The following is a 26,294-nucleotide window of genomic DNA, read 5'->3' on the forward strand; positions in this document are numbered from 1 at the left end:
TGGAATCAAAAGGGTTCTCTACATCTTGGTTAGGCCTTCATGTCTTCAGAAAGTGTACTTAACTACTTCCTGACATTTTGGGCAAGCCTAAAGTTGCTTGTGATTCCTTGAGGCTATGCAGAGGCATATAATACCATAAGGCCTAGTCCACCCTCTGTGAAGATCCCCTTATGAAAGTCCAGAAAAGATAATCTTACAAGGGAATAGCAATTTTCAGAGTTGCTGGCTTGGGCTTCTAAACTAATGAAGTTAGGTTATTTTCCCTTCATTTTAGCCGACTGAGAGGTGCAGGGGTAGAAGGTATATTTCACCATTTCAATTTAAAAGAAGCGTGCAAGGTCAGATTGGGTTCCTCTTGTGTTCTTTTCCGGGACCAGACCCATCCTACTGCCCTCTCGCGGTAGCGCTGGAGACTCTGCAAGAACTGTGATCCCATTTTCAAATCCATGAAGGCCATTTGCTGGGATGTGGCTCTCAGTTAAAGACTGTTTACAGACCAGCCGGGGCTTTTGTCCTGGGGAGGAGCCTGTATCTATAAGCTCCACCCGCTGAGTCCATCAAGTTAGGTAGAAGCTGGGCGGGGACAAGCTGAGCTCCAATTCAGAGGCCCCTGGGGGCTGAAGATTGGGGAGGGCTTTTTGGCGCGGGGCCAGGGGTGGAGTAGGGGCCTCTAAGCTTCCTTCCATCTGCCTATGACGTCCTTGGCAGCAGCCTCTCCCGCAGTCTCTCCTGTGTCATGATCTGGACAGAAGGTGGAGCCCCTGAGCTGCTTGTGCTGGTAGTTTGCTCCCAGAAAAGCTGGGATTTGGGGAAATGCTGAGTTATGGGGGTGGGGACACTTCCTCTAGGTCCTGACTCTGGAGTGGGTAAGAAGCTGGTAGAAAAAGTCCTAGGGTACAGGTGAGCCCTTTCTGCTTTGTTTTCTCACGTCACCCGATACAGACCTGGGAACTGAAATCCTAAAGGTCTTTTGCATCCCTCCACCCCTTCCCCCAACATGTTCACGTCCTTCAGCGTTTATCGAGAACCTTCTCCCTCTCAGTAGCTGCAACTATTTGTTTCCTTCCACCTTTGCCGGCCTCTTCTACCATGCCACTGGAGTGTCAACACAGCTCTAACCTTCCTCCATATTTCTCCTGGTCTGCCCTGTCCTCGCCTCCTCCCTCTCTCCACCCAGAGAAAGCCCCGCCCTTCCCTCCTCCCTCCCCACCCCGGTCTGTCACACAGGGACATCACCCTACAGCAGTTCAGGCTGTGTGGTTCGCAGGAAGCATACACTGGCTTTTTGATTCTTGCTAGTTCCCAGCTCAGTTTGGGAGGATCCAACACCAACCTTTACGTGAAGTGGGGGCCCAAGGACAGTGAGGAGCTGGGTGGTCCCAGCCTGGAGCTCTGCCAGCCTGACATGGGTGAGTATGGGGACCAGCCCCGGGGAAGGCCTGAGGGATGCCTACTCCCTCCCTGGCTGACTCAGCAGGGGTGGGGCCTAACCTTTGCTCATTTGGGGGTTGAAGGAGAGGAAACAGGACTCTGGGGGACGGGGGGCACAGGGCTCAGCTAGCGAGGCTGCCGACCACGGGATCCTGAGTATGGGCAAGCCCCAGTTCTAAGGAAGAGCCTGAGACGCATCTTAGGCCAGGGCTTTCCCAGCCCCCTCCCCGCCGCCCCATGGAGGATTGCCCCTGCCCCTCCTCATTTAAGCTGTTGAGATTCAAGGAAATTTTGACAGTACTCACTGCTAGCCCCCACAAAAGTAAAGCCGGCTTTTGGCAGTGCTGGAAGGTCTTTAAAATGCCTCCCCTCCCTCTCATTTTTCTAAGGCCTTTTAAGTCTGTCTTCTCTCCTCCCCCACCTTGACCCACCTTCAGGTGGGGGCTGCACTGAGCAGCTGCTTCCTGTTGCCCCAGAGACTGAAGCAAGGGTGGTGGTGGTTGGGGGAAAACTGAACCAAAGTCGATTCTCATGGTCCCACATCAGCCTCACTAGGGCTGCTATTGATGGCCCCCACACTACAGTCACTGAGGGCACTGAGTGGGAGGCAGGATTGAGGTTGAGAGGATAGGAGGTTTTTGCCTTCGTGGCTTCCTGATTCCAAAGGCCCCACAGCCGTAGGGATGGGGCCCTGAGGAGCTGAAACACGGGGAACCAGTTCATCTAGTAGGGCGCTGCTCGTGACCCCCAGCAGGCTCGGCCTTGAGTTCCCTCTCCTGCACCCCTAGGCCTCCTAGGAGCCCATGTAGCTCTTTCTGCCTTCCCCGGCCTCTTTTGTGAAGCGGTCTTTGCTGGTGCCCTGGGAGCGCGGGCAGAGCTCTCCCAAGTCCTTCCTTTCGGACCTACCACCATCCCCCACTTCACCGCAGAAGTTTCTGTCTCTTTCTGGGATCCGTTCTCTTCCTCCCATCTGGGATCCTTCCTGGTTCTGGCCCCTAGGAGACGCCACCCGCTATCCTCTCCCCCAGTGGATCCTTCGCGACTGCTCTCCTGAGCGGTTGTCCTCACCTCGGTAGCTCCTGCCCCTTTAAGCACCACCTCCTCCCCTCCGCCGCCGCCGGCCCAGGGCTGGGGGAGGAGGCGCAGCCGCCGCCCGGCTCGGCCACCTGCGCCTCTGCCGCCGCTGCCGCCGCCGCCGCCGCCTGCGGCCCGGCCCTGCTCCAGGTGAGGCCCGGCACCCACCTCCAGCTCCGGAGTCCCTTGGCGGGCCGTTCCTGCGGTATCCTGCCCCGGGATCCCTGCTGCCCCGGGATTCGGGATCTGACTCTCCCCCTGAGGGAGCTGCCCTTCCTCTCTCCCCTGAACTATCTACTCGCCCATTTTCCCCCTGTCCTCCGCGACCGGAATCCGGAGGCTTCTCACGCCTCTCCGCCATCGTCTCCCGAGTACCTTTCCTATTCTGGGCCCAGGATCTCCCCCTCCCCCGCGCCTTCTTCGCCAGAAAAATCTCCCGCGGTCTGGGTTTCGCATCCTCCCCTCTGAACTAGCGCTTTCCCACGCCTTCCTAACCCCAATGGGAGGGGGGATACCCACCCCAACTCCTCTCCTTCCCCGTAGTAAGGGGGGCGGGGGAGCAACATCGACAGCACTATCTGTCCCTGCTCCGCTCAGCCCTTTAAGTTCAGCTAAGTCCCATCTAAACCTTTTCTGTAGTCCTCACCCCACCCTACATCTCCGGGAGCTTGGGGTCCAACCTCAGCACCGCCTACTGAGCCCAGGTGGGAAGGACTCTCCTCCTGGGCCTAGGGTTGGTCCGTGCAGCCTAGGAAGGCCCCTCCCCCAGAACCTGGGAGCTGGGGGCCAGGGCGCTGCCGGAATCTTGTGCTTCAGGGCCTCAGGGACAGTTGGGAGAGAGTGCGTGGGGAGCTGGGGCTAAATCTCTAAGGGAGTTGGGGCGATGGGGAAGGCAAGAGAAGTCCAGTCTTCTCTGTTCAGATGCAAAGGAAGCCCCCCGACTCCCTAGGAAATAGGGGCTTTCTCTAACTTCCAGGACCACCATAGAGAATCCCATTGGGAAGTTTGGAAACAAGACTGTGTGAATCTGAGGAGCCACCTGTCGACTTAAAGGGGAGAAGGGGGCCGGGTGGAGTGGTGCTCGCCTGTAATCCCAGTACTTTGGGAGGCCAAGGTGGGCAGATCACTTGAGGTCAGGAGTTCGAAACCAGCCTGGGCAACATGGCAAAACCTTGTCTCTACAAAATATACAAAAATTAGCCAGTCGTGGTGGCGTGTGCCTGTAATCCCAGCTACTTGGGAGGTTGAGGCACAAGAATCGCTTGAACCTGGCAGGCTTGAACCTGGCAGGCGTAGGTTGCAGCGAGCTGAGATCACAACACTGCATTCCAGCCTGGGTGACAGAGCAAGACTGTCTCAAAACAAAACAAAACAAACAAACAAACAAAAGTGGGGGAAGAAGGGGAGGGGTGTGGTCCTTGTGATGTGTTATGGGAGAATCTAGCCTTCCCAGAATGTAGAGGGGGTGAAGACTTTTGCTTTAACCTGGTGGGGGGTCTAGTTGGAATGGTTACCCGGCTAAGAGCCATCTCCCTGCTAGACAGATCCTGTTAACAGTATGATCCATTCAGCCAGTGAGGGGAAGGCAGGTCTTTAATAATTATCCCACCTCCATCAGAGAATTCCCCTTCCACCCCCAGTCCAGCTGCGCCCCTAGCTATGCTCTTTCATTTCCCACTCCTCACTTCCAGAATTAGGGGACTGGCTGCCAAGATCTGCTTCAGACTCTTCTAAGTCATGTTGGGAGGGGGTGCTGGGGGGAGGAGAGGGTGTTCAGCGGTGGTGTTTGGGTTTGGATGCCAGGAGTATCTGGTGGGGGAGAAGGAAGGATGTAGAGGGATGCAAACGAATCCCCTTCTCTCTCTTCCTCCTCCCAGCCCTAGCCATCTGGCTACAGAGTGGAGCCAGGCACTGTGGCAGCTGACCCCAGAGTCAGGGAGGTGCCGCAGGAACACAGGGAGGGTGAGAAAGGGGGAGCAGGTGCTAATTTGTCCCTCCTCATTCTCTTCATGACTAGTCCACTGGCCTGGCTTGAGGGAGGTTCAGCCTATTCCCTGGAGACTCTCCTTACAAGTTGCTGATAAAATGACCATTTGCCCCTTCCCCTTTCTAGTAGCTTCTTGAAGGGAAATGGGTGGGGAAAAGAGAGGTGGGTGGGTGATCAGCCACATCTGATGGGATTGAGGAATGTTTCGGGACATTTGGGGTCAGTCTGCCCTCTCTCGTCTGGATGGGGGGAGAAGCACAGCTGCAGCATGGGGTGACTTCTAGCAAGAAGTAAACATCCAGCTGTTGGGCACACTGTCACCCCAACCTCATCCTTCCTCAGAGCAAGGAAGATCCTGATTAGATGAGATGAGGCGGGGTCTCATTCAGGAATGAGGATGATTGTAGTCTTTCTGCACCAGATGGGAAGAATGGATCCTACCTCGTTTTCTTTTCTAATCCCAAGTGGTCCTCTCCTATCCAACACTCCTCTTCCTAACCGCTCCTGGCTGGAATAGTCCTAAAGGTTGCCCTGGAGACTAGGCCTGGGGCTCGGAAGGGGTGGGGGCGGTCAGTGGGGCACAGGAGTAACCGGCTCTTCCGGAGCAGAGTGGAGCCGGCGGTGGGTGTGTGTGGGTGTGGGGAGGGGCGTGGCTACACCCGTCTGACGGGCGCAGGCTCCTCCCCTGCCTGCCCAGTCCCCGACTGGCCCCCTTTAAGATTGGGAGCAGGAGGTAGGAAGATTCTCCCTCATCTGCTCTGGAAAAGGGCAGGGAAGACAAAGGGATACCAGCTTCCTTACCCACACCCCCATCCCGCCGCCCTTGAGGCCTCAGTTTTATGCCTTTCTTCACCTGCCTTAATTTTTTATTTGGGGATAGAGAGGCATTTCTTAGCAGAAGTTTGCCAGAGCCCTCCTTTCTCCAGAAGGAAGGAAACCTCTACCCTGAGTGTGACCTCTACTTACTCAGGGACTTGAGGTCAGCAGGCTGTTGGAGGAGTATTTTTTTTTCCCCAAGGTGACCTGTAAATCTGTTGTTTTGACAGGGAGGAGAGAAGGGTTTTGGTTTCCACCTGCCTATTCCCTCCACTGGTAATCTACTTATCTCCAGAGAGGAAGAGAAACCCCCTTAGCCTTCTGTGTCTGTGGCCCACACACTCTGTGAGCCTTTGCTAAAGCTAGCTTCCTTCTTATCCTCTCTGAGCCATTTGTAGTGGGGGGGGGGAGGGGTGGAGTCTTTCCCCAAAATTCAGGAAGAGCCCACCCCTCTGTGGAGTAAGGAAATCCAATGTAGACTGATGGATCTCACCCCCCAACTCTGCCCATTTTTCAGATCTCTTTCCTCCTCAGACCCCCAGAGGAAAACGTATTTGTTGACACCCCCCCCAACTTGCCAGAGTTTCATCATCCCCACTCTGTTGCTTTTCCAGAATATTCAGCAGCCTGAGCTTTGCACAGTTTAGGCAATTGTTTCTAGAACTGCATTGCATTGAATTAAATGGGAATTATCTTCAAGGCTGCAAAGTGTTGAGTTGCAAGGAAAGGAAACCTGGTTTCCTTTCTTGTCATATTTTATCCACTGTTTGACATTGAAGAAGTCATTGAACCTCTTTGGGTCTTAATTTCTTCATTTGATGAAGGAGAGAAGGTTGAACTAGAATTGTTTTTTTTTTTTTTTTTGAGATAGAGTCTCCCTCTGTCACCCAGGCTGGAGTGCAATGGCGCGATCTCAGTTCACTGCAACTTCCACCTCCCGGGTTCAAGCGATTCTCTTGCCTCGGCCTCCTGAGTAGCTGAGATTACAGGGGCACGCCACCACGCCCAGCTAATTTTTGTATTTTTAGTAGAGACCGGGTTTCATCATGTTGGTCAGGCTGGTCTTGAACTCCTGACATCATGATCCACCTGCGTCGGCCTCCCAAAGTGCCGGGATTACAGGCGTGAGCCGCCGCGTCCGGCCTGAACTAGAAATTCTCTAAGCTCTAACATCATATGACACTGTTCTTCATCCTGGTGCCCTGCAGTGGACATTTTAGGTGACAGCCAAACTCTAGTCCTCTGCTAGATTTTACTTTTCTGAGTTTTCACACAGTTATGTAGCCCTGTCAGAAAAAAATTCCTGGAACCATAGAATGGGTGGACATTTGTGGCATCTTTTTGCTGATTAGTTTTCAGCTTATCCTTTACTTCTCTGACTGCATTTAGGCTACACTCAGGTCTTTGCTGTCTGGTTCCAGAGCCGAACCTTCTTTCCCCCACGCACAGGAATCTTTCCTTTCCGGTGACCAGGGCCCTGCAGATGTTGCCAGGAAAGTGGTGATCCAGGCAGGACCAGGCTGCACTGAAGGGACAGAGGTGAGTGGGTGGCTGACTCTTGCCTCTCCCCATCCCTTTACTGAATCGCGACCTGAGTGACTAACCTTTCTATTTCCACGTTTCCATTACCCTACCTGGGAAATAACTGCCCCCGAAATTCCCCTGACTCTTACCCCTACCAGCCTGTTAGAGAAGTGGCACCTGCCTTTGGGCCTAGACGTTTGGGCTAGTCTTTTAGGTTAACCTTGGGACTGTGGCATGCCTTTCAGTTTGCCCTGTGTGAAGCAGGACTACTGCCTCCATGAGATGCGGGTGCAGAGGGAGCTGCCAGGTGAGCAAGGTGGCCAGGGTTGCAGGAGGCACAGCGGCGCTAGGACCCAGGTCCGGGTCGGAAAGATGGGATGGCGGGCTTTAGGACCCTGTGGCGGAGGCCGCGTGGGGAGACTCTCTCCCGGCCGAGGCTTCTCCGCCCCCTCCGGCTCCGACTCACTCCTCCCCCGCCGGCCATGTTGGCTCCTCTCGGGCCCCGCGGTTGAGCCGCGTCCCCCTCCCCCTTCCCGGACCCCGGACCCCAGACCCCCTCCTCAGCGGGCGTCTCCACCCCTTCTGGCGCCCGGAGCGCGGCCATGTGAACCGCCTGTACCCCGGGGAGAGACGAGCCCCGAGCCCGGCTGGACGCCGCTGCCTCAGGTTTGTGGGGTCTGTGGCCAGGGGCCTGAGGGGGAGGGAGCCCCGCTTTCATCCGAGGCTTCCCTCGGGGAACAGAAGCTCCAGAGCCGGCTTGAGCCTTGCCGGGGCGGGAAGCCGGCGGGAGCTTATTTCCTGCGAGGATCCAACTCGAGGCGAGGGTCTCCTTGCTCTGGGGTCTGGGAGGAGAACAGGGCTGGTGGGGCTGCTGAGGACCCCGGACGGGGCCGCGGGGGCAGGAGGAGCTGTAGGGGCTCCCGGCGACAGTGAGGAGGCGGAGAAGCCACCTGGCTGGTGGAGATGACTCCTGTGGGGGACTTGGGGTGGAATCCCCGGGAGGGGCTCCACCTCCTCGGGTGGGGGTGGGGATTGCCTGAGCGCGAGGGGTGGGTGAGGGGGTTCCCTTGGCGGGTTAAACGCTCCGTTTGCGGGGAGCTGGGCGTTTTGACTGTGGTGAGTGGAGGGCGGAAGGGGTTTCCAGGGGTCTGAGGGTGTCTCCCTCGGGGAGCGCACCCATTCTCTTGAGCGTGGAGATCAGGAGAGGGCCTTCCTTGCTGAGGGTGGTGCTGCGCTTGGCTTGGGGCCCTCGCGTCCCGGGAGAATCGCGCACTCCGGGGATGGAGGTTGATAGGGCTTCCGCTGAGGCTTTCCAATTTGAGCTGGGCTGAGGGGCAGAAGGGAAGAATAAAGAGGAATTCCTTTTTCCAAGGAGATTCCTCACTGAGGGGATCCCCGCTTCCGTGGCAGAAGGATGATACCGCATCATCCCTTTCTTTCCCGGTGTTCCCAGTTTTCAGGAGAAGGCAATGTCAATAGCAATTGTCCTTTGTAGGGTTAATTGGAGTGAGAGATTTGTCTGCTTTGGGGGACGACGGAGGGGATAGCTTCCACCTCCATCTGTACACAAACAGCCCCTCCCCCAGCCTCCCGCAGGAAGTGGCCGGGAAATGGCAGCTGTGCGTTTGCTGCTGCGTGTCTTGTTGTTTTGAAATGTCCATTTTAATCAGATTTGGTTTCATTTTCTGAAGCCTTCTGGGCAAGCTTGGATCTTGCCAACCATGTGGTCCGAGAGACCTTTCGTTGGACTTTTTTTTTTTTTTGTAAACTTGTCAACTGGAAGTAGTCAACTTCAGTTGACTCACGTATCCCAATCCCTCCTCCAGAACATCTCTGTCTTCCTGTCTGGTTTCGTTTTGTTTTCCCTTGAGCTAGAGGTCATAGAGAAGTAAACTCAGTTATCTACCAGCGGGGTACGCTCTATATAAGTGATGCAAATTCCCTCAGCATAGAGAGCTGTCAGGGAGACTAGAGATCTTTTGTGGCACGAGTAGCTTCTTGGGGTCCTACTTTAGTATAGTTATTATGACAGTTTCTATATTGCAGAGCACCTGAGCAAGTGAGCTTGTAAAGAAGGGTAGATTCTGAAAAATGGACGAAGAGGAAGGGGTGAGGAAGATTTAACTATTAGATGGATTTGTGTGTTGGGGGTAGGGACTGATTAACAGACTGAGATTGGTGAACTCGGTCCTTGGTGGTGATTCTAGCCTAAGGGCAGCCCCTGTGGGAAGCTTGTTATTTGACTAAGGGTGCTGGAGATACTACCTTCTGCAGAATCAACTAATTAGAATAGTGCAGTTTGTTATCATATGACTTACTCTTTAATCCATAAAAGAACGTCTCCCCTCTTATTCTTCTTGGAGATTGGTAAGCTTTTCCTCTGTTCCCTGCAAAGTCGTGCCCAGATTTTTTTTTTTCTTTCTTTTCACTTGATAATCCCAGGATATTTCTCCTGTAACATAGTGATGGACTGTGTGCTATGTCCCCAGGCATTTTGTGGCACACTGGATTTGGTTAGGGGCAACAGTTGGCCACAGAATTTTATTTTTCTTTCTTTTCTTTTTTTTTCTTTCTGTCTTTTTTTTTTTTTTTTTTTTGAGACGGAGTTTTGCTTTTGTCGCCCAGGCTGGAGTGGTGTGATCTTGTCTCACTGCAACCTCTGCCTCCCGGGTTCAAGCGAGTTGCCTGCCTCAGCCTCCCGAGTAGCTGGGATTACAGGAGCCCGCCACCGCATCCAGCTAATTATTTTATTTTTAGTAGAGACGGGGTTTCATCATGTTGGCCAGGCTGGTCTCAAATTCCTGACCTCAGGTGATCTACCCACCTCGGCCTCCCAAAGTGCAGGGATTACAGGTGTGAGCCACCATGCCTGGTCTTCTCTTCTTTTCTTTTTTTTCTCTTCTCTTCTCTCTTTTCTTTTCTCTTTCTTTCTTTCTTTTTTTTTTTTTTTTGAGACAGGGTCTCACTCCGATGCCCAGGCTGGAGTGCAGTGGCGCCATCATAGCTCACTGCAGCCCCGACCTCTTTGGCTCAAGTGATCCTCCCACCTCAGCCCCCTGAGTAGCTGGGACCACACACGCACCACCACACCCAGCTAATTTTTTGTAATTTTTGTAGAGGCGGGGTTTTGCCACTTTGCACAGGCTGGTCTTGAACTCCTGGGCTCAAGTGACCCGTCTGCCTTAGCCTCCCAAAGTACTGAGATTACAGGCATGAGCCACCATGCCCGGCCTATGACCCCAGGACCACAGGATTTTAGATTTTGAAAGATAAAGTTTTGTTTTTTTCTTTTTCTTTTTTTTTTTTTTGAGATGGAGTCTCGCTCTGTTGCCCAGGCTGGAGTACAGTGGCACCATCTCGACTCACTGCAACCCTCGCCTCCCAGGTTCAAGCAATCCTCCTGCCTCAGCCCTCCAGTAGCTGGAATTACAGGCATGCGCCACCATGCCTGGCTAATTTTTGTATTTTTAGTAGAGAAGGGGTTTCACCATGTTGGTCAGGCTGGTCTCAAACTCGAATTCAGCCTCCCAAAGTGCTGGGGTTACAGGCATGAGCCACCGGGCCAAGCCTTGAAAGATAACATTTTAAGATTATTTGGACTATTCTGAAAACTACGTAAGCCTGTCATTTAAATCATCTTTTCACTATTTATTTTCCAGGCAAAAACCCCTCCCACCTAGATGAAGATCCCTAGATTAAAGATCCAGTATGGGAGCAGATAGACACTTATGATTGTGTGAAAGTGGCATCATCACTAGTAAGATAGCATCATTGCTCTTCTCACTGGGGCTGTTGGGGTTTTTGATATTCTGGAAACAGTAAAAACAAGTCCATCTGATGTCAGCATCCTTTTTCTTGCCCCTGATTAGTTCCTTTAAGTTGCTGTCTGATGGGGTTGATTTGATGCTGATTTTAAGTTCCCCTTTCTTCAGCCTTTGCTTACCTGAATGGGCACTTGACAGAACAGCAAGTTGATTTTCCCTGTTGGGGGTTAAAAGAGTAAAGAAAGGAGAGATAACTACTCTTGAGTCTTTGGACTTTTAAAAGAAAAGCTGATTTTGAGAAAATAGTGATTTCATTTGATACATGATTGAATTGGGAGCTGAATGAAGCAAACCTTTCATGGCCTTCTTATAAAATGGGTGCATTTTTCTGTCAGAGAAATATATTTCTTAATATTTCAAGCTTCTCGATGAAAGAAAAAATCTGAGGTGTAAAGAGAGCTGTATGGGCTGACCCCAGAGCCAGTCTAGAATGAAGGGTTCATCTTGTAGTCTTGCGGCTCTGGAATCAAGTATTACTGGGAGAGAAACAAAGCTTGTTAGGGTTACTGACAGTGTCTTCCTGCTGTTGACCTTTCTTGTCACCACTGAAGAGGTCAAGCTCCAAACTGCTATTTTTACTGCTAAAACAGTATAGAAGTTAGTCATTGATAATGATGTTTGACCTTGTGTAAGATGTATCAAGAACAGCAATAATGCCAAGTATAAAATTTGAGATAATTCCTGGGGCAAATAACCTTCTTGGTTTGTTTCTTAGGATGTTGGTGTCCTCATATGCCTTATATATAGCCCAAGATGAATAGTTTCTCAGTATTATCTCATGTGGGTCAGTAGGACTATTTTTCACCAGCTTGTTATTGTCAGTCTGCCTAATTTTGAAATTTAAAAAATTGTGCAAAACAAAAAAGCCCATCTTTGAAGATATCTGATACTTTGAAGATACTGTCACTAGCAGTAAAAGTAGCATTGGCTTAGTGTTTTGTCTTTTCTCCTCTTTAAAGAGAACAATTATTATGGGGGCATTTTGCAGACTAAAACACTGTAATCTTGCCAAAAATTTACCAAAGAAAGGAAGAAGTTTTTAAGACATAGATGGTCTTCCTACTTTTAGTCTTTTGAGGGTGGACTCTGTAACCTGCCTCATGAATGGGGTCCTTAACCTGCCTGCTTAGCTCATATTTGGGGGTGGAAAGGGTAGAGTCCTTAACTGTTAGAGTTTAAATTCTGGCCGGGCACGGTGGCTCAGCCTGCAATCGCAGCACTTTGGGAGGCTGAGACACGCGGATCACCTGAAGTCAGGAGTTCAAGACCAGCCTGACCAACATGGTGAAACCCTGTCTCTACTAAAAATATGAAAATTAGCTGGGTGTGATGGTGGGCGCCTGTAATCCCAGCTACCTGGGAGGCTGAGGCAGGAGAATTGCTTGAACCGGGGAGATGGAGGTTGCAGTGAGCAGAGATCGTGCCACTGCACCCCAGCCTGGGCAACAGAGCCACACTGTCTCAAAAAAAAAAAAAAAAGAAAGAAATTCTAAGAAACAATCAGAGCTGAAAGAGGGAAATAACCTTAATATAACCTCTGGACTGTGGCTTTTAGTGTCCTGCAATTTCAGAGGCATTCCCGGTCTTCTGAGAGTAAAGTGACCGGAAATGTGGCAGAAAACTTAACCTGTAGTTTCTTTAATTAACAAATATGTAAAAACCTATTATATGCCTCAAGTGTTCAGTTAAACCAAGTAGAATGTTTTATTAATTCAGAGCTTACGTTTATTTATTTTTTTGTTTGGTTGAAAACGGTGGTGCGATCATAGCCCACTGCAGCCTCCAGGTCCTGGGCTCAAATAATCCTCCCACCTCAGCCTCCGGAGAACCTGGCACTACAGGCATATGCCACCATGCCTAGCTAATTTATTGGCTTTTTACATTATCAGTACTTCCCTATTTTCAGGCCTTATTTTCTTCAAGGAATGGCTATTTAAGTACATCAAGATTTGAGGCCTTTCTTCTCTCTTGAAATTTTTATCTCTGTGAAGAATGAAGCTGAGTTTTTTTTTTGTTGTTGTTCTCTGAAAATAGTAAGAGCAAAGCCCATGACCTTCATTGGATGAGTAAGCTGGTAGTGGCAGAAAAGGTAGATTTACTCATTCATTTCTTCAGTCCATGGACTCAACAAATATTTCCTTTGGTTCTTTTGTATACTTAGCACTAAATTAGGTGCTGGGGATATAATGGTGGAACTTATATCCAACTGTTGCTGTGGAACCGACATAATGTAGAAGAAATAAGGACAGAGAACAGTCACTTTGAATTCTTCTGAACAGCCTGGACGTGACAGTTTTCTTTGAGTAGCCCCCTCTTAGTATAATCTTCCTTCTTTCATTATCTTTGTTCTGCCTCACTTGGAGTCCTGACTAGGGAAGGTAGTTAAGGAGAGGATGGATATTTTGAGCCTCAGTCAGTATGTGATATAGTTTGTCCAAGTCAGAGTTCAAGGGAAGCTTGTTACTAGGGCACTCAACATGGGTTATCGTGATTGGAGAAGAGGGCATATTTATTCTGTGGCTTGGTACTTGGAATTTTTTTTTTTTTTTAGTGTAGAGATAGGGTCTCACTATGTTGCGCAGGCCAGTCTTGAATTCCTGGCCTCAAGTGATCCTGCTGAGGTTATAGGCATGAGCCACCTCTCCCAGCCTACGTGGAACTCTTATTGGTGGAGGAACATGGCTTAGCCAGGGAGATGAGGTTTTTAGATACAAAAGCCAAAGCATCCTCATTTGCAGTGTCAGGAACTGGGAACAGTGAAAACTTGAAACTTTCCCAAGGTGTGGGGCAGGAATGGGACAGCTTTTACATTAGAACAGGGTTTCTCAGCCTTGGCACTATTGATAACGTGGGCCAGATAATATCTTCGTTGTGGGGGGCACTGTCCTGTTTGTTGAAGGACGCCTAGCAGCATCTTTGGCTTCTGCTTACTAGATGCCAGTAGCATATACCTTCAGAGATTACTAAATGTCCCCTATGGGGCAGAATTGCCCCTGATGAGAACCTCTGTATTAGAGTGTGGTGGGTAATCCAGAGATGTGTAGAGTTAAGAAATATCCTTCATGATGTTCACAATTACAAAGCTAAAATGTAGTGGTGTGATTTTTACTCTAGAATTTGCCTTTGCTGTTTAGTCAAGATAAACATTTGAAATCTCTCTCACCCCCCAACCCCATTTGTGAGATTTTGATGTACTACATGAGAAGAATGAACCCAAGAGCTGCAGGGACCACTGCAGTATCCAGCTGGAGAGTGTTAATGTGTCTTGTTGTCCTGGGGGGTAGCCTCAGAGGCTGGAGGGTTAGAATTGGTCAGGGAGGACACCTGTAACAGTGTTGAAATATATAATATTTATTTCAACACTTTGTGCATTGTCAGCCTTTTTCTTTTTTTTTTTTTGAGATGGAGTCTCGCTCTGTCGCCCAGACTGGAGTGCAGTGGCGCGATCTCGGCTCACTGCAACCTCCGCCTCCCGGGTTCACGCCATTCTTCTGCCTCAGCCTCCCGAGTAGGTGGGACTACAGGTGCCCGCCACCACGCCTGGCTAATTTTTTGTATTTTTAGTAGAGACAGGGTTTCACCGTGTTAGCCAGGATGGTCTCGATCTCTTGACCTCGTGATCCGCTCATCTCGGCCTCCCAAAGTGCTGGGATTACACGAGCCACTGCTCCTGGTGTTGTCAGCCTTTTTCTATTAAACCATGTCACAGGCCCACAGAGTAGCAGCTCTTTGATTAGAACTGGGAGAAAAGCAACCTATTCGGCCCTGTGGGGAGGGCTTTATTGCTTCAAGCTTATAGGGCAATGTCCCTTACTCTTATAAATGAAACACAGGAGCTCTTAAAAGGTCCATTTATGTACAGCTGGGACTGGGCTGGGTGCTTGAATGAATGTACTTCCTGGTATGAGAGTCATCTGCTACTCTAGGGGTTGGGCACTGGCTGATTTCTTTTCTCATTTGGCGAAAATCCTATTAGTTCAAAGGGAGATGCTCTCCTTTGCTTTACTGTTCTTACTAGCTCTGGATGGGAGGACAGAGTTTACCTTTAGGGTTTATTGTGAAAAGCATCTTGAGTAGGAAGGTTAAAATGAAATAAACCTAGGTTTATTGTTGAGAGGAGGTGTTCACATTTTTTTCGTATTCCCATACTGTGACATAATTAATTCCCATGTTTAAGTGACATCTGAAATCAGGAGTCAAATTGTATATAAGGAAGTCTGGCTGGATCATCCCTAGTTTTAAATTATATTTATTTTATATATAGACCGTTTAGACCTGATTATCTTTTTTTTTGGAGATAGAGTGTTGCTCTGTCACCCAGGCTAGAGTGCAATGGTGCGATCTCAGCTCACTGCAACCTCCATCTCCTGGATTCAAGCAATTCTCCTGCCTCAGCCTCCTGAGTAGCTGGGATTACAGGTGCCCGCCACCACACCCAGCTAATTTTTTGTAATTTTAATAGAGATGGGGTTTCGCCATGTTGGCCAGGCTGGTTTCGAACTCTTGACTTCAGGTGATCCACCCACCTTGGCCTCCCAAAGTGCTGGGATTACAGGCGTGAACCACTGCGCCTGGCCAGGCCTGATTGTCTTTTTGAAAACTACACAGTCTTTTACTGTTTGTCTAATAATAGTAACTAAGGTAGTCCTGGTAAGGTGGCTCATGCCTGTAATCCCAGCACTTTGGGAGGTCAAGGTGGGAGAACTGCTTGAGGCCAGGAATTTGAGACCATCATGGGCAACATAGCAAGACCCTGTGTCTACAAAAAAATTTAAAAATTATCCAGGTGTGGTGGTGAGCACCTGTAGTCCTAGCTACTTGGGAAGCTGAGGCAGGAGGATTACTGGAGCCCAGGAGTTCCAGGCCGCAGTGAGCTATGATCATGCCACTGCACACCACTCTGGATGACAGAGTGAGACTCTGTCTCAAGAAGAAAAAAAAAAAACTAACGTTTATGGAGTGCTTGCTGGATGACAGACACTGTGCTGGGGCTCCAATTTAGATTTTCTCATTTCATCCTCACCAGTCCTTAAAAGTGGGTACAAAAATTGTTACAGATGATGAAACTTAGGCCCAGCAAGTATAAGTAACTTGTCCAAGGTTAAACAGCTAGCTAGTAAATAGTAAGAGTTGGGATTTGAACCTAGAGCCCACTACACTGTGCTGACCACGTTGCATAGCACAAAGACAATTTTATGTGTCTAGGAAGCTTCTCGTAAATGAAGTGGTTGTGGTTCTGATGACAGTTCCGAAGAGACAGGTGGAGAAACTGATCTCACATACTAGATAACTTCCCATTCTTTTTAATTCTCTGATTTCTGTGAGCCATCGACATGTTGTTATTAATATTTACAAAAACAGGATATGCTGTGCTTTTCCAGAGCAGCAGAGAGGAGGTCACAACTTTGTTCTTGGATTCAAATAGAGAATGGAAAAATGAACCGTGACCCATCATTGAGGAGGATATAGTCCACTGCACATAGGATGGAAGTTGCATGTGTCCTCTACACCAGGGGAGGTGTACAAAAAACTGGGGAGAGGAGAGGTGAGGATCAGATGAAATTGGCCCTCTAGGCATAGTATTTCCAGGACTTCTGAAATGAAGAGTGTCCTCCTTGCTCTGTGGTATAAGCTTTGGAAGGAACCTAACTGGAGACTAAGGAATGAACTTTCCTTTAATTCTTGCACTTCAGAATGATTATTAATCTCATGATGCTTATCTTTCAGACCCCCTACTGCTGAGGAGTAGCTGTTAACTATACTAGGGAAATCCTGACTGGGCGCAGTGGCTCATGGCTGTAATCCCAGCACATTGGGAGGCCGCGGTGGGTTGATCACTTGAGGTCAGGAATTCAAGACCAGCCTGGCCAACATGGTGTAACCCCATCTCTACTAAAAAGATAAAAAATTATCTGGGCGTGTTGGCGGGTGCCTGTAATCCCAGCTGCTGGGGAGGCTGAGGCAGGAGAATCGCTTGAACCTGGGAGGTGGAGGTTGCAGTGAGCCGAGATCACACCCTTGCACCCCAGCATGGGCAACAAGAGGGAAACTGTCTCAAAAAAAAAAAAAAAAAAAAAAAAGGAAATCCTGGAGGACCCTGTGTGTTTTGTTTGTTTGTTTGTTTTGTTTTGTTTTGTTTTTTTGAGACAGGGTTTCGCTCTGTCACCCGGGCGGGAATGCAATGGCATGATCTTGGCTCACTGCAATCTCTGCTTCCCAGGCTCAAACGATCCTCCTGCCTCAGCCTCCCACGTAGCTGGGACTGCAGCTGCTCACCATCATGCCCGGCTAACCTGGGGTCTTTTCACTATAAAGACTCCATTTTTTTCACTGATGAATGGCAGGTTTAGGTCTGCTACTTAATTTAGAGCAAGCTTGTCCACCCCACCCAGGACAACTTTGAATCTGGCCCAATACCAATTTGTAAACTTTGTTAAAACATAACATGGAGATTTTCTTGTGATTTTTTTTTTTTTTTTTTTTTTAAAGCTCATCAGCTCTCATTAGTGTATTTTATGTGTGGCCCAAGACAATTCTTCCAGTGTGGTCCAGGGAAGCCAAAAGATTGGACACCCCTATTTAGACTAAAGATGAGATATCCTATATGGGAGATAAGTAAGTCCTAAAAACTTTTTCCCTTAAATCAACAAAATGCAAATTGCTTTTAGTTTTTAGAGATGGGGTCTTGCTATGGTGCATAGGCTGGACTTGCACTTTTGGGCTCAAGTAATCTTCCTGTCTCATCCTCCTGAGCAGCTGAGACTACAGGCAGGAACCACCATGCTCAGCTAACTTTTTTATTTTTTGTGGAGACAGAGCCTTGCTATGTTTCCCAAGCTGGTCTTGATCTCCTGACCTCAAGTGATCTTCCTGCTTCAGCCTCCTGGAGCACTAGGATTACAGGCATGAGCCACCATGCTTGGCCTATTTTTATTTTTAAAATTTCAGTTAAAATTGATTAGGATACAGACAATTCCCACATACTATGCAGGGTTTATATATCATGCTCAGACTTATGTTATATTCACATTTATACTAATGGTGTCTAATTTTAGTAATGTAGCATATTTATGAATGTAACTCTTGTAGACTTTGGCCAGTGGGCATATATATTCTTTTCTTTTCTTTTTTTTTGAGACAGGGTCATGCTCTGTCACCTAGGCTGGAGTGCAGTGGCATGATCATGGTTCACTGCAGCCTCGACCTCCTGGGCTCAAGTGATCCTTCTGCCTTAGCCTCTCGAGTAAGCTAGGACCACAGGTGTGCCCCACCACACCCTGCTACTTTTTTTTTTTTTTTTTTTTTTTGAGATGAAGTCTCGCTCTTGTCCCCCAGGCTGGAGTGCAATGGCATGATCTCCGCTCACTGCAACCTCCGTCTCCCAGGTCCAAGCAATTCTCCTGCCTCAGCCTCCCGAGCAGCTGGGATTACAGGTGCCTGCCACCACGCCCGGCTAATTTTTGTATTTTTTAGTAGAGGTAGGGTTTCACCATGTTGGCCAGGCTGGTCTTGAACTCCTGACCTCAGGTGATCCGCCAGCCTCGGCCTCCCAAAGTGCTGGGATTTCAGGTGTGAGCCACCGTGCCTGGCCTTCACACCCTGCTACTTTTAAAATGTTTTGTAGAGATTGGTTCTTGCCACGTTATCCAGCTTGGTCTTAAACTCTTAGCCTCAAATAGTCCTCCTGCTTTGGCTTCCAAAGTATTGGGATTATAGGTGTGAACCACTATGCCAGGCCTCATCATATATGTACTTAACCAGTGTATTCATTCTTTTTTTTTTGAGATGGAGTTTCACTCTTGTCGCCCAGGCTGGAGTGCAATGGCGCAATTTCGGCTCACTGCAACCTCTGCCTCGCGGGTTCAAGCGATTCTCCTTCCTTAGCCTCCTGAGTAGCTGGGATTACAGGTGCCTGCCACCACACCCAGCTAATTTTTGTATTTTTAGTAGAGACAGGGTATTACCATGTTGGTCAGGCTGGTCTCGAACTCCTGACCTCAGGTGAGCCACTATACCCGGCCTGAATTCTTCTCTTTTTTAAAATGTAGTAACATAATTCAAGGAGTTGCTTTTTCTGTATCAAGACAGATTATGTTTCTCACATATCAAGTTGGTATGCACTAGGATATCACAAGAATCCGATTGATATGTTAGACTTTACCAATAATTCTGGCTTCTGCTTGCTTTCTTTCCTTTCCTCTGTCAAAGTTAAATTCATTCTGATCAAGGGCTTCTCTCATCATTCTTAGTAGTATTCAGAAAGGGTGAAAAACTTTTTAGCCATACCTCAATGAGCCATTGCACTTTACAAATATAAGTATCTTGCTATTTTATTTTCCCTGTGACCGTTTCTTTATATTTAAGCCACAAAACTAAAACATTAGGAAATAACCATAATAGACATAACAGAATAATATTTTTTGGGATACCCTCATATTTAATCAATTTTCCACTGCTGACATTTTTCTGACCTGTGTTCTTGGGGAGCATAAAGAGTAGAAGTATTGCTGGATGATTCGAGGTTTGCCATTATGATCACCTTCCTGAAATGTATTCTCCTTTTCAAATCCCTTTACTAATGTAACTACTATCTTGAGATATCTAGGGCTATGGATAGGATAATTAGAAATTATGTTTAGCTCAAGTTTAATAATGAAACAAAGAGTGTTTATCAAATATGCTTTTCTGTCAAAAAGATGGCTTTGAGAACCTTTTGTGGGCCTGGGAGGGAGACTTTACCTTGGGGATAAAAACAAAAGGATGGAGAATGTTAAGTGGTACAGTAGAGGCTAATATCTAATATAGAAGGGTAACCTGGGCTGAGTGGGGCTTACACAGAGGGAAGACTCCTCCAGGTTTGTATCTTGGTTTTTCTCGCTAACTTGTTTTGTTTTTTAATCTACAAAGCTGGCTTTAAAAGACTATTTTCATAGAGTCATTGCTCAGGCTAGAGGCATATTTTCTCCTTCTCTTTTCTTATTTTGTACCTTTCCTCACACAGTACTTAGGTAGGAGAAGGTGGAGGGGAGGGGTCATTGCCCCTGGAAGATTCCAGGTGACATAACCTTGTTTAACCGCCAGTATTTTTTTTCCCTCTCTCTCCCCTCCTGCAGAAATGGAGGCAAACGACCATTTTAACTTTACTGGCCTTCCCCCTGCACCTGCTGCCTCAGGACTGAAACCCTCTCCTTCCTCAGGGGAGGGCCTCTACACTAACGGGTCTCCCATGAACTTCCCCCAGCAAGGGAAAAGTGAGTGTGAGGGCTGCTTGGCCTGGGGAGGGAATGGGCATCATCCCTTTAGGGCAGATTCATGGGGGGATATTTTGCTCTACTTTGCTGCTGGAGAGAAATCAACTTCTAAGAACAAGTTCTAGGGTTTTTTGGAAACATTTTTTGTATTGATTTAAGGTTGGAAGAGATTAGAAAAACCCACTGGCTTTTTCATCTTAGCCTGTTCTTCTGTCAGCCCTGTTCCCCTGGCTGCTGACAGAGCAGTGAAGTGGCTACTGCTGCTGATAACCAGGTTGGACCCATGAGAGAGAGAAAGTGCTAGCCTTCTAAGAAGCTGTTTTAAGAGGTTACGGAAGCTACACTGGGCCAGGACTGAGAGTTGAATGAAGGTTGCAGTGTATTTATTGCCTTTTAGTTTGTACATCAGAGAAAGGCAGATGCTAGAAGTACTTATTCCATCTTCTGTCCTTGGATGGAAGGTAGGGACAAGGGAGAGTTTAATGCTTACCTAGTTCCCCAGAGAGAAGTTCATAATTCCATATGGAGGTGTTGCTGCCAGGATTGGGTCTTTTCCTGGATTTGGCTTACCAGTTGCTCTGTACCATGACTTGCCAGGTACCTCTATAATCTTGCTTGGGTTTCAAGTCCTTTATACTTGGTAGCAGAGAGAAGCCCACATGCTTCCCTCCTTTCTTGCAGCAGAAAAATACTGCTACTTCTCCCTCCGATCCTCTCGAAGAGGGTTGCAGATGGTAGAAGCTCCCTTATTTCATTGGATTCCACCCTACCCTCAAGTTTCCTTAATATCTTGGTTCTTTTTGATTGATTGTCCTCCATCCCAGAGTTGCCATTGATGTTGAGAGCTGAATTCTACAGCACTGCATGCAAAGTGCCCCCCCTACCCCCCCAGCTGGCATATTACCTTCCAATGCCTATAGGGAAGGGCCAAGCCCAGCCTTCTGAGCTGGGTTCTTGTCGCTGTGGTGACTGCAAATTCTATTCTTAGCCCAGCACAAAGTGCTGGATCTGCATGTGCCAGTGAGATGGAGGTTGTTCCTTTTGGTACCACTGTGGGGCCAAATAGGCACTGGGGAAAGGGGGCCCCTAGCGAATTCAGTCATGCCCCTCCAAGGGAAGAAATCCCCTAGGGAATGAGAGTAGGGCAGAACGCAAGTCACTGTAGGGAGTCTGCAAACAGTTTCATTTAATTAAAAACAAAAAAAAAGGCCAGGCGTGGTGGCTCACGCCTGTAATCCCAGCACTTTGGGAGGCCGAGGCAGGTGGATCACGAGGTCAAGAGATGAGACCATCCTGGCCAACACGGTAAAACCCCGTCTCTACTGAAAATACAAAAATTAGCCAGGCGTGGTGATGGGCGCCTGTAGTCCCAGCTACTCGGGAGGCTGAGGCAGGAGAATCACTTGAACCCAGGAGGCAGAGGTTGCAGTGAGTCGAGATTGCACCGCTGCACTCCAGCCTGGTGACATAGCGAGATTCCATCTCAAAACAAACAAACAAAAAATAAACCAAACCAAACAAACAAACAAACAAAAAACCAGCAGTAAGCAGCAGCAACCAGCTCTGCTGGTGGCTCTCATGGTAGGCCTGGAGAGCTCTCTAGCCCCCTACTCAGCCTCAGCAGCAGTTGCTAAACCTACATCCAGGAGCCTCTGGGCTTGGTGTTCTCCAGAGACCCAAAAACTAAATATAGCAGGGGAGGAATCCCCCTTCCCTTTACCATGTCTTTCTCTAGTCAGTGCTATTACTTTGGGTTTGTTTTGGTAAAGTTGCTTGCCTACATATCTGTAACTGACCTTTTCTTTCTTTCTCTGCCAGGTTTGAATGGGGATGTGAATGTTAATGGCTTATCTACTGTATCTCACACTACTACTTCAGGGATTTTGAACTCTGCTCCCCACTCCTCCAGCACCTCACACCTCCATCACCCCAGCGTGGCCTACGACTGTCTCTGGAACTACTCACAGTACCCATCTGCCAATCCTGGCAGCAACCTCAAGGACCCACCCCTTCTCTCCCAGTTCTCGGGGGGACAATACCCACTCAACGGCATCCTTGGGGGCAGCCGGCAACCTTCATCCCCAAGTCATAACACTAACCTTCGGGCTGGGAGCCAAGAGTTCTGGGCCAATGGTACCCAGAGTCCCATGGGGCTTAACTTTGATTCACAAGAACTGTATGATTCCTTTCCTGACCAGAATTTTGAGGTGATGCCCAATGGACCCCCTAGTTTTTTCACCTCCCCACAGACTTCTCCTATGTTGGGATCTAGCATTCAAACCTTTGCACCCTCCCAGGAGGTAGGCAGTGGTATCCATCCTGATGAGGCAGCAGAAAAGGAGATGACTTCAGTTGTGGCAGAGAATGGCACTGGCTTGGTAGGCAGCTTGGAGCTGGAAGAAGAGCAGCCAGGTATAACTGGGTTGGTGAACTGGGTGGGGAAAGGAAAAATGGAGCTGGGGGGGATAGTGGCTTTTTGAGGTGAGAAAAACTTGTCTTTCCAGCTCTCTGCAGTGGAGGCTGATTTGCATGTTGGTGATTAGCAATTAGCAGAGCCAAGTGGCTGGTGTTTTTGTGGCAGCAGCACCAGCTCGCGAGTGGGAGTGCAAATTATTTCAAGCTCATGCAGAGCTTCTGGCCTGGAGAGGGCAGGTGGGCGAGCCCGAAACAGCCCCAACAGACACCCTGCATCAAGAAAGGCTTCTTTCAAAATATACGGAGTGGTTAGGGTCTAGCAGCGGGCATTGAGGCTGTTTTAACTGACTGTGGCAGGATCAGACTGGCTGCTAAAGTCGTCTGAGCCCAATGTCGTGATTGGCATGCGAAGGAGGGCAGGAAGCAGGCAGAGCATATCATTATTTGTCTACTCAGTTTCCTTTTTTTTGTTGTTTAGCATTAGTACATGTGACAGCCCCTCTCATCTTTTCCCTCAAAATAGATAAAAGCTTAGCTTCCAGTTGATTCCTGGTACAAGGGTAACCACCACTCTGTAAAATTACAGGATGTTTTCTCGTTTCCCAATGGATGGAGGAGATATTGGAGAACATGATAGAGATGTTGTATCAGACCCCACTCTCTTTTCCTCTCTTTGCCTGCTGTAGGTTTGATTTTACCAGCACATCTCTGCTCAGAGTATCTTGATGTGATCGGTTCCCAGCAATGAACTGGCTGCAATAAATGTTGAATGAATGAACATCCTTCTAGCAAAGATTGACTGCCTAGTATAGTTAAATGAACCAATATAAGGCACTGATTTTGACTTTTGGTCTCTCCTGGGATTTCCTAGAACTGAAGATGTGTGGCTACAATGGCTCTGTCCCTTCTGTGGAATCGTTACACCAAGAGGTCTCAGTCCTGGTCCCTGACCCCACAGTGAGCTGTTTAGATGATCCTTCACATCTTCCTGATCAACTGGAAGACACTCCAATCCTCAGTGAAGACTCTCTGGAGCCCTTCAACTCTTTGGCACCAGGTAGGTTTGGAGGCTATGTCCCTTTAACTTATCCATGCAGAGTAGCCAACCTTTACCTAAAGAGACAGTAAAATGGGAAAAGTATTAGGCAATCAGGGGCACTGGGGCTTCCAGGTAGGCCTAAGGCAGACCACAGTTACATGCCACAGGACTTGGTGCACTAACTGAATTCTGAGCTGAATTGGTTCATGTCCCAGGTTCTTTCCCAGTATTCCTTTTGGCCAAGAGCTCTGGGCTGTAATAATGCACTGGATAGGGACTTATTACCACACAGTTGATCTTTCTGGGTTCTAACAAACTAGGAAGAAAACATTTGTCAGTGAGCAGTTACCTTTTACTCCACTGAAGTACAAGAAAGACATATTTTATGATAAATCCTAGAATTTTGCATACGTCTCTGGGTAGATAATACCACCAATGCCTTTCCTTTCATTTTCACCTTGTAGAGATGAGGTCTTGCTATGTTGTCCAGGCTGGTCTTGAACTCCTGGCCTCAAGTAATTCTTCTGCCTCGGCCTCCCCTCAAACTTTTATGATCCCTATAGTCTCATGACTACTCTTTCAGGGAGAAGGCTTTACTTGTTACCTAACTTAATATTAGGAAGAATCTTCACATTGTGGGAACTAGAATTGGATGTTTTCTGACCAATGTTTCTTAAATCTTGCTTTCTGATTTTTTTCTCATTATCCTGCTCTGATTTTTCTACCCTTGTAAACAGAGCCAGTGAGTGGAGGACTGTATGGTATTGATGACACGGAGCTGATGGGTGCAGAGGACAAGCTGCCTCTTGAGGACAGCCCTGTGATTTCTGCCCTTGATTGCCCTTCCCTCAATAATGCTACTGCCTTCAGTCTCCTGGCAGATGATAGTCAAACATCAACCTCTATCTTTGCCAGTCCCACCTCTCCACCTGTCCTAGGGGAGTCTGTCCTGCAAGGTAAGTGAGGGTAGGTAGGACAAAGACAGACCTTTACCTGAGAAAAGATGAGAGAATAAGTTTCATAGTTAGGGCCTTAAGAGTGGGAAATCTGGCTGGGCGCAGTGGCTCACACCTGTAATCTCAGCACTTCGGGAGGCCGAGGCGGGCGGATCACCTGAGATCAGGAGTTTGAGGCCACCTGGCCAACATGGTGAAACCCCGCCTCTACTAAAAATACAAAAATTAGCCAGGTGTGTTGGCACGTGCCTGTAATCTCAGCTACCCGGGAGGCTGAGGCAGGAGAATCACTTGGCCCCAGGAGGCAGAGGTTGCAGTGAGCTGAGATTGTGTCATTGCACTCCAACCTGGGCAACAGAGCAAGACTCCATCTCAAAAAAAAAGTAGGAAAGCAAGAGCACCTTGCTGGGAGCTGAGGGGCTATGGGATAGTGTATGGTGGAACTAAAAGAGGCATAGGCTGCTATACTCTGACCTGTGCCCTCTGCTTTGAAGAACTTGTGAGACTTGGAATTTGTAGGGAGAAGGAGGCTAGAGGCTTTATTGGCACCAGGTAAAAGGTATTTCTTCACACAATGACATCTGTAGCAACTTTACCCTTTAATCCTCATGATTGGTTGGGAGAAAAAGCTACTTCTTTTTCCAACCCTAGGGAAGACCCCTTGAAGTAACCCTGTTTAGCTTGGTCCAGGGTTGACTGAGTAGATTCTCTTGTTTTATGTGATGCCTTTTTTTTTTTAAAGCCTATCCTGTCCCTTTGGATTCTAGATAACAGCTTTGACCTGAATAATGGTAGTGACGCTGAACAGGAAGAAATGGAAACTCAATCTTCAGACTTCCCACCATCCCTGAGCCAGCCAGCTCCTGATCAGTCATCCACTATTCAGCTACATCCAGCAACCTCACCAGCAGTCTCGCCAACAACCTCCCCAGCAGTCTCCCTAGTGGTTTCTCCAGCAGCCTCCCCAGAAATCTCTCCAGAAGTTTGTCCCGCAGCTTCTACAGTTGTCTCTCCAGCAGTCTTCTCAGTGGTCTCTCCAGCTTCCTCAGCAGTCCTCCCAGCAGTCTCCTCAGAAGTCCCCTTGACGGCTTCAGTGACATCCCCAAAAGCCTCTCCCGTAACTTCCCCAGCAGCTGCCTTTCCAACAGCCTCCCCAGCAAATAAGGATGTCAGCAGCTTTCTAGAAACCACTGCTGACCTGGAAGAGATCACTGGAGAAGGACTCACTGCTTCTGGTAGTGGTGAGTATCCAGATTCTATTCTATCCCTGTCTGGTTCCAAGAAACTTTTCTGTCCCATGTTGTAGTTAGCCTTTCCCTATTGGCCTATTGTTTAAATATTTTGCTTGAACTCTTAACTTGGGTATCCCTTCCTCCCAAGGTGATGTTATGAGGAGACGTATTGCTACCCCAGAAGAAGTTCGTCTTCCCCTCCAACATGGGTAAATGCTCTAGTTTGCTACATTTATTGACCTTGACAAGTTTAATGCACAACTCTAGAAAGAAGGGAATGCCTTTTTTCCTCTGAGGTGGGGGAGGAATGGGCCAGACAAGAGTAGATTACAGGACAGTTATCTGCAGTGATAATGCTTCTTGGCATGAGATTCCTAGGTTTTCCTTCTTCTCTCAAGGTCTGTCTTCCATCACCTATTCTTTCTTCATCTTGTAGTGACTCAATTTTGCCCAAGGAGCTCCAGCTATTATCTTTTCCAAACCCTAGGGCTCACATCCAAACCAGCTGGCTTGTCCTATTTCTGTGGACAAGGGATAGTAATGAATGAGGAGTGACTTAGTACTAATGAATTGAGGTGGTTTTGTTGTTTTAATGCTCTCAGGAGAGGTAAGGGCAGGAACAGTACATGACCAAAATGAACAAACTAGCTGACACCTGGGCCTTGTGGAAATAACTGCCTTCCTGGATCTTCCCCACCCCTGCCCCTCAAGGCTACTTGTGGTCACCAAGTCTGAGTACTGCTTA

At 48.4% G+C, this 26,294-nt stretch overlaps 1 protein-coding gene across 12 annotated transcripts in view; it reads left to right on the forward strand.

Moving 5' to 3' along the window:
- Positions 1-883: 883 nt before the first annotated feature.
- Positions 884-26,294, forward strand: part of BAZ2A (bromodomain adjacent to zinc finger domain 2A) — a 40,542-nt gene continuing 15,131 nt past the window's right edge. For 2 of the 12 annotated variants that reach the window (XM_055359338.2, XM_055359339.2), the window contains exons 1-8: positions 884-900; positions 1,300-1,409; positions 19,770-19,907; positions 21,726-22,319; positions 23,194-23,379; positions 24,099-24,317; positions 25,085-25,558; positions 25,698-25,758. In XM_055359338.2, the coding sequence (XP_055215313.2) occupies positions 1,406-1,409; positions 19,770-19,907; positions 21,726-22,319; positions 23,194-23,379; positions 24,099-24,317; positions 25,085-25,558; positions 25,698-25,758 (1,676 nt within the window). In that variant the 5' untranslated portion in view covers positions 884-900; positions 1,300-1,405. Of the gene's footprint in view, positions 901-1,230; positions 1,410-2,552; positions 2,656-6,757; positions 6,848-7,299; positions 7,499-7,928; positions 7,949-10,491; positions 10,590-15,887; positions 16,202-19,769; positions 19,908-21,725; positions 22,320-23,193; positions 23,380-24,098; positions 24,318-25,084; positions 25,559-25,697; positions 25,759-26,294 lie in introns of those variants that run through there. The other 10 variants (XM_031016668.3, XM_055359340.2, XM_063694619.1 and 7 more) reach the window with 9 other exon arrangements.

Source organism: Gorilla gorilla, chromosome 10 (assembly GCF_029281585.2).
Source record: "Gorilla gorilla gorilla isolate KB3781 chromosome 10, NHGRI_mGorGor1-v2.1_pri, whole genome shotgun sequence".
NCBI lineage: Eukaryota > Metazoa > Chordata > Mammalia > Primates > Hominidae > Gorilla > Gorilla gorilla.